Source organism: Calonectris borealis, chromosome 23 (genome assembly GCF_964195595.1).
Source record: "Calonectris borealis chromosome 23, bCalBor7.hap1.2, whole genome shotgun sequence".
Lineage (NCBI taxonomy): Eukaryota > Metazoa > Chordata > Aves > Procellariiformes > Procellariidae > Calonectris > Calonectris borealis.
The window spans coordinates 5,601,627-5,617,200 of NC_134334.1; the positions used below are offsets into that span (position 1 = coordinate 5,601,627).

General features: G+C 43.5%; 1 protein-coding gene across 1 annotated transcript in view; it reads right to left on the bottom strand.

Annotated features, from left to right (window-relative positions):
• CASZ1 (castor zinc finger 1) overlaps positions 1-15,574 on the bottom strand; it is a 66,753-nt gene that overhangs the window by 8,951 nt on the left and 42,228 nt on the right. The window contains exons 12-19 of the mRNA XM_075171908.1: positions 15,017-15,158; positions 13,749-13,812; positions 10,991-11,151; positions 7,426-7,548; positions 5,698-6,033; positions 3,780-3,978; positions 3,070-3,241; positions 27-175 (exon numbers count right to left, since the gene is read on the bottom strand). Coding sequence (XP_075028009.1) covers positions 27-175; positions 3,070-3,241; positions 3,780-3,978; positions 5,698-6,033; positions 7,426-7,548; positions 10,991-11,151; positions 13,749-13,812; positions 15,017-15,158 — 1,346 coding nt within the window. The remainder of the gene's footprint in view (positions 1-26; positions 176-3,069; positions 3,242-3,779; positions 3,979-5,697; positions 6,034-7,425; positions 7,549-10,990; positions 11,152-13,748; positions 13,813-15,016; positions 15,159-15,574) is intronic.

Here is a 15,574-nt window from a genome sequence, read left to right on the forward strand (position 1 = left end):
TACAACTTAAATAACCAGTGAGTCACCTGAGTAGGAACACGATCAAAGTTCTTCCCCAGCATCCTTCTCATGTGCTTTCTGGCGTGGGATGTCATTTGGTGCTTGAGCAGGAAGGAGAACTGGCAGCCCTCTCGAATGCAGTGGAAGTGGCTGTTCACCTGGTTGTATTTGCAACCTACAGACACAAAACCATTGTATGTAGTACATGAAAGGTACCGAGAGGGAAAGGGACTGTAGGGAAGATGATGTGGAGACAGGACAAGGCTGCTGCTACATGGATTTCTGGTGGATTGAAGATTATCAATGGTCACGGGTTCTTCAGGAACAGTCCTGAATGAAAAAAACCATGATCTTTTGCCAGCTGAGCAACTGCAAGAGAGGATTACAGTGTACATAGATTTAAGAAGTGAGCCTGAGCTGCAGACTAGTCCCATCCCTCTTCGTTTTGTTACAAAGAAAGGAACATTACCATTACATCTAGTAGTGCCTAATGCTTTCCAGTCTTAGCTAGCACCTTTTCCTTTACAAAGAGAACAAAACCAAGACATTTAACTGTATCATAGAACTTACAATCGAAAGTACACGCTCATAATTAGATTAGAAATGAGAAGTTCTTTTTCTCTATTTTGCTTTAACTGTGCTCTCAGAAAAGTAGTCTCTTAAAAGCTCTAGCTCTGGACAGTGTATGCTCTCTGGTCAGACAGAAATGAGCCAAGAAGTGTTTATTGCCACTCCAAATTTGTTGTGTAATAGGGACAGCTACTGAACAAGCAATTTATATGGGTTCTGGCATACAGCACTTGACACATTTTGCTCCTCATGGATAATGCCATGCATGCTGGGAGTTTGTGTATCTCATTAACAGACAATCCTAAACACCTACGTTCTATAGCTGATAAATAATGCTTTGTTGCAGTTAAAACACAGCTATATCAATAATCAGGTTCTGCCTAGTCTTTATCATCCCTTGGTCCTTATACACAGAGGTACAAACCTGCACACAGGCTCAGTTTTACTCATCTATCTATCAATCATCTATCTACACCCATCCACCTTTACTTACATGTGTATGCATTTTTCATCTCTCTCTCTCCCTCCCCACCCATACACGTGTATATATTTATACATGCACAAACATACATATAAAAACCTATCATGCGTGTGTTTGTTCAGAAACATTCACAACCCTTAAAGCAGGCCAGTGCTTTCTGCACCTGCTATATACAGATATGCAATGTAAAAAGCACAGAGATGTACAGAGAAGTAGACGTGCATTTACATGTTGGTATAACCATATACACCTACACAAACACATCCAGCTACACCATGCCGCCATGCTGCCTGTATCCACATAGGTGAATGCAGAGTGCTGGCTAAACATATGTTTATTGCGTGGCAAACCCAACCTATAGGCATATGTACATACTGCTGGATGCATGTACCCCATCACTCCCAAAAATAAACACTGCTGACACATGCCCAGCCTGTAGATGCCTCGCTGCCAAACAGCTCCCGAATCACCCAGCCCATCTTTAGCTCACAGATAGCGTTTTATGTGCATGCCAAGTTTATGTTTGTTTAGGCACTGCACTCCCCCACAGCCCCACCTCATTTGCCCTCCCCATCAGGCTGTGCTGTTCTTTGGGATGGAGAACAAACAGTGCTGGCGGGACTGAAACAGTATCAGCAAAGGGCAGGTGAAGGCTCGCCTGTTGCTAGGGCATCCATGGGGGCTGGGTGTCATATATCATTGTCCTGCTTTGTCTAGCCCCGGCTATCACCTGAAACACCCCAAGTTGAGTAAATAACAGCAACTGCTGAATCTACTGACATGTGTAAATGAGACCTAGGTAAGTATTGGCTGTGGCGTGTTGACACTCGTTACCCTGGTTACCACAAACAAGCTACCATTTGGGTATAAATTCTGGATGGATTCAAAGCTGAAAAGAAAAGTTTGGTTCTGGTTATTATGGCTGTTTCCCCGCAATGTGAGAGAACAGCACCTGGGAGTGTTACTCGGAACCCTGTTTTCTTTCAGCCTTTGTTCCAACCGGGAGTGACAGGGAAGACTGGGTCTGTGATACTGTTAAGCCAGAACATAACTAGAAGGGTTAAGTGCATCCCAGGCAGTTCAGGATAGACCTCTGCTGGAGATATCTTTAGGGATTCCCCCCAGTTCAGAGCCCTGGATTTCAGCTCCAGATACCTCCCTGGGAATGCATTCTACTTTCTGTTGTTGTGCGTTTGTTTTACCAGCTTTACACTAGAGGCACTTAGATTTAATAACTACGGCAGTGCTGCTAATAGTTTTGGCAAGTGGGCAAGCCACAGTCTGAGGCTGTGCCACATCTCAAGTGTTTCCTTAGGCCGTGCTCTGGTGGAAGGCTGGCACAAAGACACAGCGCTGCATTCCCTGCTGCTACGAGTGGATGTGGAGAATGGTTTCGGAGGAGAAGGGAGTAGTTTATTGAATTCTCTTCTCCATACCGCTATCTCCGGTTATTTGCCCTTTGGCTTTCAATATGCCGCACTGGCAATGACTAAAAAAAAAAAAATTTCATTTGAAGCTGCCTGGAATCAAGCAAAGCAGCAACTTTCTTGATACAGGAAGACTTTCACACAAGACACTCATCAGAACAGGCATTTCCCCTATGCTTTTTTTTACTCCTAACAGCACCCTTATCTCCACCCAAGACAAACAGTAGAGCCAAAAGACTACAAAGTACAGAAAAACAAACAAAAAAAAGGCCTTGACAATTAGATAAAAAGGAAAAACAAAGGGGAAGCTGTATCTCCAGACAAATATAAATATATATATATATATATATAAAAAAAAAAAATCCTCTATATTACAGTTTCTATCCATTTAACTTGGGTCTATTTGGGAAAAGATGCTTCAACTCAGGCTGATCAGGAACTGCTTTCTGTTTTGTTCCATTTCTTGTTTAGCGATTTAATGACCAAATACATCTTAAGCATAACTCGCAGGCTCTAACTCATGGCATTCTTAGCCTGGACATGGGACAGACGACGTGAGAAAGGCGACAGGGGAAAGAGAAGAAAACTCACCTAGTCTGCCACACTCTTCTCGCTTGGTAAAATACTTGAAACCATTGGCTGCCCTTCTCTCTGCCTTCTCGTGTTTCTTCACATGCCAGGGCAGCTTGGTGGTGATGTTAGTCACAAAGTAGCAGCCAGGACGAAGACAGTGGTAATGCCCTCGCATCCTGAATTCACAGTGCTAGAGAGGAGCAAACAGGCAGGTTGCTTTAAGCGTATCTAAAACAAATGCACTCTCATCTGCCTGCTACTAATGCTGTCCCTCTGAGACACGAGAGCGAGCCCCGAACTGATACTCTCGATCACATCCATTTTATCTTCCACAAGCCGCAATGTAAACTTGTTCCCTGTCGTTTATTTTGTATTGCTGTCATGTATTCTGTATTGCACTATTCTACGTTGAAATATCCCAAACCTAACTCGTGGCTTTCCCTGGTATTCATAATAGATTTTTATTTCATCTAGTGCCTCTTAGATCATTCTAGTTGCTCTGTCCACTTCACCCAAGTCAAAGAAAGATAAAAGCAGTGCAATTTTCAATTTGATGGAAACCAAACATTTTCCTAGACCACGTAATTAAGACCCTTCCACAGTTCTGTAATTAGACCAGAACGAAACACTCAGCCTCACTTCCTATTGGGTAGTCCACTTGCTCTTCCCCGTTCTTCTTCTCCCGCACATGTACTCAGGCTAGAACATGGCTTTTGAATTGCTCTTACCTGGTTCGGACAGAGACACTGCAGCGAATAGTAAGCAAACTGGTCTCGCACATTCACCAAATTATTGTTGGGGTTGATGTGGTCCAGGCAGTGGGATTCTGCTTTGCCAGAGGTTTTGCACACATACTTGCAGTTCCCAAAGAGACAGTGGAAGTGGAATTTGTTGGCGTACTTGCAGTCCGTTGCCAGGCAGGGATCACTGGAATACATCCAAAACCCAATCATCACCTTCACTCATTTCACACATTTGTTTCTTTGCCAAAATTTAATTCAAGGGGAGCCCAGCTGAAGCCTCTGTTCCAAACATGGCCTACAGATTTCCCATAGACACCTTCCTCTTTAGTAAAATTGATGCTGGCAACACTACTGCAATTCCACCAAGCTAATGCACTTTCTTCATTAAGATTATTAAAACACAGCAATGCATGGTGGGGTCTGTAGTCTTTGAGGTCCACTCTTCCAATTTAAAGCCTCTCAAGATCTGGATAGATGCTGTTTCTCCCCTTCTGCCTGTACTTACCTCAATGGATTGAGATAGTTTTTCCCATCTCAATTTTGTGTAACTGAAATGAAACTCTTGGGCATGCACACTGCAAGATGCTAGGGCTTTCCCTGATTAGACAAAATGGGCAGTGGCCTGTTTAATCAGCTAAATGGTTTTGGTACCCTACTCCCCCCACCCATTCCATGGATTTCTGGCTGCACAGACAGAGGTCAGATGGGAGGTAGCCGAACATTGATCTCTTGTATCCCAAGCACTGTACCCAATGATACGTACTCAGTTAACACACTTCTTAGAAAGCAGACAAACGACTGTCAATATACGACCCAGAGACTGATACTCCACCAGCCTGAATAACTACGCTGTAATGCCTAACCTGATCCTGGACTCCTGTGTTCTCCTGTAAACTACGTAACTTCTGTGCCTCTTTCTGTCTACATAACAGAAATAACACCATCATTACAGCAACACTGTGAAATGTCTTTAATGTTTCAGAAGTTCAGCAAGGTTATGTTACTTTCTGCCAGACAACCTGCAGTGTGAATTGCTTTGTAAATTAACACTACACAACCAGAGGCACAGAATTTAAGAAGACTCATTACACTTTACAAAAGTTCAGCCAGGACAGCAAAACTTTGACAAATCTGAAGTGAGGGAGAATTGCTCCCTATTCCTTGAGCTGCTGAGAGACCCATTCCTGGTAAGGCAGAGTCCAAGCACTTGTGCCCTCTCCACTATCTGAGCCCCAGTCGTCTTCACGGGGGAAAAAAAAAAAAAAGAAGCTGTATTATACCGAGTTACAGATGGCATTCCTAGGAAAAGGCCATCGAGTTCACTGGGGACAAATCCAGGAGAAATCCAGCAAGCTTCCTTTTCAGCAATCTGTAAACATCTACTCTTAGTTCTGTGTACTTTGCTGCAGTAACACCTCACCTTTGCATGACTGAGCACTCCGTTGCCCACTGATTGTTGTTCAACTACAGAAACGCATGGCAAGTCTCAGACTTGCAGCAAGATCTGGAGGTGGGCTACTCAGGCGTCATGCTGAAAACTTTGAAGATGCTATGCTTCCTCTGTAGCCCCCTGGGTCAAAAATACTGCAAAGACGCACGTATTTCTGTACACCTCTCATGAGGTATAAAAAATGCTTCAGTAATATGTCAGCAAGTTTCAAAACTCATACCTAAAAGTGCTCCCAGATGTACTCAAAAATCTTGTTTTTTTCCTAGGATAACTGAAGGTATTTTCTAGACTTGATAGAAGTAAATTTTCTGTGAGAGAAAGCCCAGAGTACTTTCTAGACAGAAGGTCTCTCAGGAGGCAAATCTAGATGTAGTACTACAGGTCTGAGGAGTGGAAAGAGGGGATTGCAAGGCTGGAGAGGACACAAGGAGGCAAGCAGCATCTACAACTTACTTCTCCTGGAACTGGAGAAATCCGGGTTTGACCTGAGGCTTGGCGTTCTCCAGGGAAGTCGTTGCCAAGGGTGAAGTTGCCAGATTAGGCACTGATGCTGGGATCTGAGGCATCTGGGGTATGGTTGAAGCCAGCTGCTTCCAAGCGAGCAGTGTAGGGGCAGAGGGCACAGTAGCTGGACTTGGAGTGGGCACGTCGAGGGCAGGAGCACTTGCCATGGTGACAGAAGTAGCAGATGGTGATGAAGGGGCAAGTGAAGCCTTATTCTCAGTAGTAGTCGAGAAGGGAGACTCAGAGTTACTTTTCACAGTTCCACCCTCAGTTCGGAAGTGAAAACTGCAAAGACAGTGTGATTCAGACATAAATTCTTGACCATTGCATATAACTTGATTAAACATCAACAGGAATGTGGCAGGAGTCTGCAAACAAATTAGTTGAGGTTAAATCCTAAAAGAGGCTCTGCAAACGTGGGAAGATTTAGGGGCCTCCTAGACTGACTGTGAAGAGAAGGGAATTCATTAGGAGGCGTGGAGACAGAAAGATGCAGTAACATGTTGAAATCAGAGGGATGGAAGAATCGCTGCAGTCAGTAAGACCAATTCGCCTATGAGGGCAGCTTCCCATCGCTGTTGTGAGAAGCCAGTAGTTTGTAGTAGTGAACCACAGGGAACTATCCAACGCCAGAGACCAACTGTGCTAACACATCTTTCTGTCTTAAAATTTGCAACGTCTCCTTCCCTTTAAACCCCTTCAGAATCAGTCGTGTGGCCAGCTGCTGAAGGCCTTATTAACTCTTTACTCGGGCAAACCTTCCATTGCCTTTAAAAGGAACTTAGCGTGGTTTTGAACTGCAGATCATGCTCTGTAGAAATTTGCAACAGGGAAAATTTCTGATATCCCACCCTTCCTTTGCCAGTCCCCTCCCTGTAACAGTGGGAGCATATCTCAAATTCATTCTTCACCCAACAGTCATCCAGAGTTCTGACCATGCTGTACAGCCTCTGTAATATAGGCCATATTACCTAGCCTACAGTTCTGGCTACCGAACTCTGGGCTGTCTGCTACTTTCCAAAATGATGTGAAATGACAAAGGGTTTACAATATAGAACATGGCAAGGTGGGAAGGAGGTTGCTGTTGGGCTGGACAGTTTGACTGCTTCATTTCAAGATCCTTATCCACATGATGTGAAACTCTTAAACAAAACCATATAAACTAAGGGCTAGGGAAAACGTAGGAGATTTGTCATGACAAGACAAAGAACAGTAAAATGCTTTCTACACTGCAGTGATGAGGAGCTGTCTAATCCACAAAAAGTCTGTATCTTGTGACAATGGTTGGGTTTACAGGATCCTCTCCCTCCCGTATTTTGTTATTTCTTTGCATGGTGTATTTGTGCGCTGTGAGAAATATGGGTCTCCTTGAACACACTGTCTGTCAAGTAGGCTATGGAAAAACACGAGTGTCCAATTCTCAGCCTTGCCAACATTGTGAGAGACACCTCTTCATCACAAGTTGAGTGCATTTATTGTGAAACAAAATTGAAGAGGACATAGTGTTTAGCTGAGCACATTTACACAGGAAGCATGTGGATGCCCAAATCGCTGCCCTCAGGACTGCCCACGTTCCTGCTCTTCAATAGAGTTACTCAGTAAGGTGTCCCTCGTCCTGCAGTATGCGTGTTGTAGAGTTTTCTCAAGGTTTCCCAAGACTCGCGCTCTCCTACTTACTTGGCATGCTTGATGGCTCCATCCAGGGTGCTGAAGAGGGCACCGCATTCCTCCACGACACAATGGAAATGCACCTTATGGAGAAAGTCACACTGTGCATCGCAGAAATCCTTGGTACCAAACCTGGCCAAAGCAGACAAGCAGGCATCTTATGGAAGGCCGCAAAAGAGAAGCCGTGTTGGAACAGACATATTTTCTTTGTTTTTCAACTCTACTACCATTCTGTTGTCTAACATCACTGTCCCTGCTGCAGAAACAGCCCTGCTGGCATTGTTGCTTGATTATTGCCTGTTATATAGATCTGAACATGCAGAACAAGAACCTAATTTCTCTCCAATTGAACTTGACCATGAAACTCCCATTCACTTTTAGTGGGAGCAAAATACAGAACTACTCTGAAACAAAAGATGAAAATCATTAGTGTTCTTGAGCGCCTCTGTACAAAGCCAAGGCTCTGAGGAACGATCAAAGGTTAGTAAATTAAGGGAAATCCAGACCAAGAGGACGCTCCTGAAACATTACAGGTCTTTTTTTTTTCTGTTTCAATCTACTGCAAGTAGCAAAAGGGAAGAAACAACAGTGGTTCAAGGGAATCTAGATCCAGAATCCGCCCGCCCCCCACCTTGAAACAACAGAGTATCACACAGATGGGAGAGACGAAGTATCACCTATATAGCAATTACAGCCTAGTATGCATAAATACTGAAAAGCACAATCCCTGAAGTACAGAGGAAACAATGCTGCAATGCAAAAACCAGAGCAAAAGCCATCATCTAAGATACACCTCTTGTCATCTCGAAGGAAACAGTCAAGAGGGCAAAAACAACTAAGCAGGGTCTCACTGCTCATCCACTGCTGAGATCCTCCAGACTTAATAAGAGTAGCACAAATACACGTGATTTCAGGAAACTCCAGAATCACAGGGAATCAAGAAATCAAGTAAAAAACACTGGCAGGAAGGATTTGAAACTTAACAGGGGAATCTTGCATAATTAAGATACAACAAACTACAACTGCTCTGATGAGCAGGAAAGCAAGAAACAAACAGCAGCCTGGGTGGTCCCAGGAGGGACGTCTTCACAATTTGAGGGTAAAGGGAGAAGAAAAAAAAACTTGTACTGGAGAAAGAAGGTCAGTGGATATAGAATATAGGCAGTCAGTTAGGGCTTGCAGGGAGAAGATGAAGGAAAGTAAAGGTGTGGCAAGAGGTAAGAAACCAAGTTACTGCAAGCTAAAGGGGTTGTTTCATCAGGGACAAGAGGTATTGGACTTAGGAAGAAGGTCTGATAAAAATGCGAGGTGATGAGTCAAAAATGGCTGCCTTATAAAATTTGCTTTGGATAGGAAAACTAAAGACAAAGCGGACAATTAGGGATAAAATGAAGACCTTCTAGAAGAGCAGATAAAGGGACTGGTTGGAAAATATAAATATGCACAAATCAGCCAGTCTGGATGATGTATGTCCTGAAGTGCAATGGAAATTAACTCACAAACTGATTGCATTACTATTTGCTGTTTTTTAAGGCATAGAGAAGAGGGAGGTACTAGGAAATTGGTGGGAAAAAAAATAAGAAGATCTAGGAACTGATTCTTTCAGGGAAAAAAAAGGCAAGTGATCTTTGGTAATTATCATACCTCTAGTCTTAACTTCTCCTTCCAGTAAAGTAATGGAACAAATATTAAGAGGGAGGAGAAAATCATTAAACATCTAGAGGATAAAGGAACCATGAGCAATAAACAGCATCAGGATTATAAAGAATAAATCTTGCCAGACAAATTTAATTGCTTTTTTTGATAGAATTACAAAATTAGTGGATGAAGGGATGCAATATATTTGGATTTTAGTAAAGCATTTTGATACAGTCTCGCATATGCTTAGAATTAATTCAAATTGGCCTGGATGTGAATGCTACCTCATGGATTGAAAACTGGCTGAAGGACCGTAAACAAAGGCTAATGACAAACAGCAACGTATTGAGCTGGGAGGAGGTATCTCGTGAATGCTGCAAGGATGACTTTGGTTAGGTCTGAGCTTATTTAACATCTTCATTAGTAATCTAGGAGAAGGAGTACACAGTGTGTTAATGAAATTCACAGAAGACACTAAACTGGGAGGAGTTGGCCACACCAGTGCAAGAGGAGAAAAATAACACAGAGAGGCCTTGCAAGACAAGGGAGAAGGTTCAGAATACGAGAGTCGTATTTGGAAACCTGCAGCTAATACATCTGGGGGGTGGGGGGTGTGCTTTTATACATAGGGGACTCATGAGAGCAACATTAAAAGCAATCCTGTGTAACAGCGGATGGTAAACATGATACATATACATTATGCAGTACAGATGCAAACAGGGTAGCACAATAGTGAGCTGCATATATGGGGGCAGGAAGCTTGTTATATCTGGTGTGGTATACAGGAACAGCAGCCCAATTCTGCACCCATTCAAGGAACAGCAAGAACGACAACGGCAACAACATGATCAGCAGGCTGAAGGAACTAATTTACGAAGTCAGATTAAAGGAAGTAAATAAGCTTGCTTAAATGGTATGCTAAAAGTCTGTGACTATCTGAAGGGGGTGAACTCCAATTGCGGAGAGGAATTATCTGCTGTGGTTCGAGGGGATATAACCAGGAGAACTGCAACAAAATTACAAAAAGGGAAATTCAGGCAGCATACCATGAAAAAAATTGTGGCAGTGAAACATATTAGGTGGTAGAATAATGCTCCCAGAGACAAGAAAATAGCCACACTGCTTGGCATAATTAGAACTAGGCTGGACAAAATGCAAATGGACTGCAGGGAAGGATCTGACACTGGCCGGGGCAGATGGACTACAAGACTTTCTAGTCTTCTCCATTGAAGTCTGTGATTTATGAAGTGTCCACAGGCATTTGGAGGCAACTATCTGTGTCAGAGCACAAACCCGTATGTGTCTGCCTGGGTGTATCTGTGTATGCTCAAAGCATGCGTCTGTCTGGGCATGTATGTGCATGTGTCTGTGTGTGGGAGAGTTTTGTATCTGTTCCATTTTCCTTTCAAGCCTCCTTGTCTACGACAAAAACAGCAGAAACCATCCCAGTTCCCATACCCCTTATACCCCTTATTTTCTTTCAGTGGCCTACTCCTATGATCAGAGGAAATGCCACAGCAAGCATTTTAAGGCTTCCGTGATCTGTGCGTAATAACTAAACGTGGTCCAACAGAAGTTCAGTGCTAAGAGCAAGCTGCAGTGGGTCCCCTGCACTTGCAGGCTGGGGATATAAAGAGGAGCCTAAGATGAAGTCTAGGCTAGCAGTACTATGTGAAGATCCGTGCTCGTAGTTGGCTCTCAAGATCCCTTTGCAAAATAGTTCTCTGTGGACAGGTATTTCTTATAGGACATAAACACCTACTGCAGCCAGCCGGGACTGAGGACTAAATGCACTCCAGAAGATGATCAGCATATCACAGAATTAGGCCTTTAAATTCAAGAGAACACTGCATTCAAGTGTGAACTAATGAGCCAGACACTTTGCAAAGGAAATAATTTTCCATTTCCTCTATTCCCAGTTCCATGCTCTCCTTACCGGTGCAGGTACATCTTCCATGGCTCAGAGAGCTTCTCCTGGACAAGTGCCTTCACTGCCTTGCCCAAGTACTGTGTTGGCTCTCCAGCCCCAGGCTGGCTGCCATCTCCTTCTGTCTTAATGTTCAGCAGGTTGCCAAGGCTGGCACTGGTCTTGGACATCTGGAACAAGAACATAGACACTGCATCAAGCCCAGCACACAGCCGTGGATACTGCCAGTCTGGATACCCTCGGGACAGCCCACGGAAAGCTGTGTCTTCAAAGATTAAGAGAGAAGACAAGAAGTCTGCACAGGCTGCTTCAACTACATCAGCAAAACTTAATAACACCTAACTCTTCTGCATGCTCCACCCAGCTATCACAAAGTACCTGGGTGCCCATCCAATATTCATGGTTCTTGTGTAAAGTAGTGAAGCATCATGTCTATTTTATACATGGGGAAACTGAGGTGATCAGAGACATACCCTGAGTATGGAAAAGGTGTGCAGGCTTCAACATTAATAACCCTACAAAATAGGGGTTTTTTTGTAGGTATATACAAAATATAGCTCCTACAAAATGCTGGTCTCTTAGTACAGAGCTAGGGATAGAACTGGTAAGCTCTAGTTTATTTAGAATCATCTCATCCCAGCCACAAGGATGTCTCCTTCTTTAAAGTGACTATCAGGTATGTTTGGGGATAGGAGGGGGAAATCTCATTGAACTCGGAAAAAATTCTGGCTGCGCTTAAGTTCCTGGAAAATTCTTACTAACTTCAATAAACAAATGGTGTCACTTTCTGTGCTAAATGGACATATCCTCCACAAAGCAGGATTTGGACTCACAATTTGCCTTGTGTGAAAGGCTTCAAATAGATTCGACAGGTTTAGAGGTCCAGACATACGATGTGCAGGACAGAAAAAGGAAGTTCCTCAAGAGTGCTTACAGAGAAAAAGTTCTTTCAGAATAAAGACACAATTTCCCAGACTCTTTCTTGCTTTGTTGTGCTCTCAGTTACCTCCAGCAACAACAGTGAAATTCAGAGCATGAATAAAATGCAGGATTGGGCCCAATACTTGCACTATAAACTCCACCCACTTGAGGATCTTGAAGCCCTTTATAAATACCAGTTAATTAAGCCTGACAGTCCCCCTAAATAAACTGCAATACGCTACAGGAACCCTTGCTATGCGAGGCTCTCTTAATGCCCCCTGAAGGTAAAGCCCCTGCTGCTATGTGGAGACCGCAGCTCTTTATGGCTGGAGTCAGAAATTAAGGTCATCTTTTTCCATTGGTGTTTGCTGGGCCTTCAATTTCTGTAAAGGGTTCTTCTTCCTACACAAATAATGAAGGATTCCTCCACGAACAGAAATTGTGTGCAGCAAGAGGAAGAAGCAAGCATGACGTGTTCCTGAGCACACTGAGCTTGATTTTGCAATCCTTAGTCTTGGAATAGGCTCCTTCAAGTCAGTGGGCTCTATTCGTTGCTGCCTTATGTCATCAGTTAATCCCATTCCTTCTCTATAAAAGGAACAAACCTGAAGACCTCGTATTTTGTACCTGTGCTACACTTATTTTGCACAACATAAAGAATCTTATGCAGGGCTGCACACAAACAAATGCCTACTTCTAAGCATATGCTTAAATCTTATATTCTCCTGGAGATTTTCAAGTGAAGTATCTACTGAAACAGAATTTCCCTGAGCTGGGGCCTTCAGAATGACTCAGGACCCCAGACAGCAGACTTACTAAATAGATTTACTCACTAGAGAAAGAGCTGCATATTTGGAATCACTAAAGGGACAATACGCAGGAACGAATAAGAAATTAAGTGTAAAAGGGAACATCAAAACCCCAGTGTAGCAGAGAGCCAATGGAGGAGGAAAGTGGCATAAGGATAAATGCAAAAATTAAACAACACAGAGAAAAAAGAGTGATGAAATAAGAGAGAAAGGAGGCGAGAGATTACTAGGCAAAGTCACTTTGCCCCCTCTTGGGGGTTATATGGCCTTGATGCATGTAACGCCCAGATCCAAGGGGATGGCAACAGTTATGCCTGTAAAACCCATCACACAGTAGAATATTAAAGCATGGCTCAAAGGCTGCCCTGATCTCCACTGCAGTTGTATACAACAGCAAAATTAATCTTGGTACAGTAGAATTTATCATGTGAAAGGGAAATATATATTTGAGATTATGTATAATTTAAGGAAAAAGTAAGGAAAAAGAAACCGTGCATTATCTAAAATAAATATTATAGAACATGGAAAAGGGGGCTCTGCTGGACACCATTACTCACACTAGAAAGACAGAAATTGATGATTTTGGCTCAAAACTTCTAATTTTTTTCTTCTTCTCTTTCATAGAAACAAATAATTCTCCTCCCCCTCCCCCAATGAAAGAAAATGTTTCTAAGTAAATAAACAAAATGAGTAACTATAAAAAGAGAGCAAGAGAGAAGTTGCCAGGTTCTGGAAATAAAAAAAAAAAAAAATCTCTTTCGGAGCCCTCCTCTGTCTAGAAAGGATGGAAAAAAAAAAAAAAAAGGTGTCAGAGGCTGCAATATATTTCTTCAGCCAGTTCATTAAATTAATTCGTAAGCAGTGGCTCTGAAATTATACCCGATGAAAAATGGTCTCAAAATTTAAATGGTACAAACTCATCTTATTAGAGGCAAAACATTAAAAAACAAACGCATCTCTTCCCCCCCCTCCCCGCCATCGCAGCTTTAATTTCTCTTGGTGGGGGGAATGAAAGGCGTTTGATGGATGGCTCTTACCTTATTCATAAGCGAGGATAAAAGAGATGAATTTGCTGAGACTGTGTGGCCATTTGATTCATTACTGGAACACACAAACCAACAGGGTTTAGTTAAGATGTGCACAGGGACTGTGATCACTGAGATTAATCCTTCTCCCTTCAAGCTGCCTCACTCCTCACCTGCTACATCCGGAGGAAGAGAATGATGCCCACCCTCCCCTGGGCAGGCCAAACTCTTTTACTTGTGATAGCCAAGATGGAGAGAAAGAGGGTCCTAAGTCTGCAGAATTTAGTTCTTTCAGCTATTGAACAGTCCAGACCTCTTCCTCCAGTGTCCACACCATCACACTTTTTATTAGCTGACTCACAACCCCCCCATGTTTTACTCCTTCATCCACAAAACCAGGGGGGATGCCGACAGGAGACTCATACTGCCAGGGACACAGGCCCCCTCGGCAGCAGAGAGAAGGCGAGGCAACAATCCTTACGGCCACAGCTACGCATGCTGAAAGGCAACGTTAGTATTTCGCATGCATCGGTAATAGTTCTAGTTGACTACAAGTGCTGGGGTCCCAAATTGAGGCTTGTTTAAATAAAGTATGGAAAGGAATGTATACAAAGGTCAAAGTGGAGCAGGCTCACTTATCCCCAGTATCAGTTCCTTTGCAGTTTTTCCACACAGGACAATCCCCAAACACTCCTGTTCTCAGTAGAGATGCTGGATAAGTAGGACACATACTTTGAGATAGGTGCATTGACATCTGCGCAAGTGCAAAGATGCATCACCGTAACTATAGATTACCACATGCCAGACCCAGACCAGAGTTAGCCTGACACCCGATTGCTTTGTGTGTCCAATTTCTCTGGAAGGTGCCTCTCTTAGACCTGCTTCAATGCCCTACTACATCAGTGCAAATCCTCCTGCTAAAAGTGTGCTGAAGTGTGGCACTGGAGCAGCCTTCGGTCAGCTCTTGATGACAACAGCAGGAATATCTAAGTGAAAGAAGGAGCTTTGCCAGCGGCTTGTTTTTCAGAGGGGAGCGCAAGAAGTGGGGCTCTTGTCAAAGAGTCAGTAGGTGCTTGTGGGCCCAAAAAAATGTCTGGAGAACATACACTTGAGGGGGAGCAGAGAGAGCCTCCCTGCCTCCAGTTTGGGGGCGTCCAACTCAGCCACTGTGAAATTGCCTTTCATCAACGTGTTGCGTCCTCTCATATTACAGGTACGGAAACTTCTCAGAGCTTGATGCTGGAAAAAGCTAAGTGTGCCTGCCTGCGCACTTCTCTCACCCGTGATCCTTGACGCTCAGGTCCAAGCTGTGCTCCTGCAAGGAGTCCTGACTGGTAGCAGATGACGATCCCATGGCCTCCACAGGTTCCTGCTTCACCTGAACTGGATTGAACCGTCCGGGAGCTGCTGGTTGTCCATTCCCTGCTTGAGAAAGACACCGAAATTAAATGCAAAAATTAAATTTAAAATGTAGGTCTAAAATGAGGTTACAGTGGCAAATAAGTAAGTTAAATCACTAGCACCAGTGCATAAATGGAAAAAGCAAAGAAAAAGTGTGGGGGGAGGGAAGTGCTGGGATTGCTGGTCAGCGTTTATTGCCAAGCTGACATGATGGGTTCTGACGTCCACTCCAGCGTGGAAATTCTTCAAGTGATAATTATTGCAAAATTATGTCAAAGTTGTCCAGGCTATGGGCCCTTTAAAGGAGAAGGGCGGAAGGAGCGTGGGGGAGACCTGATTCTCTGCACAAACTGTCATAACTAATTTGCGGGGCTGCCTCTTAAGCGTTTATTAAAGACTCTGTTAATGCTGAGGCAATGTGGCAGCTTTCGACTGCT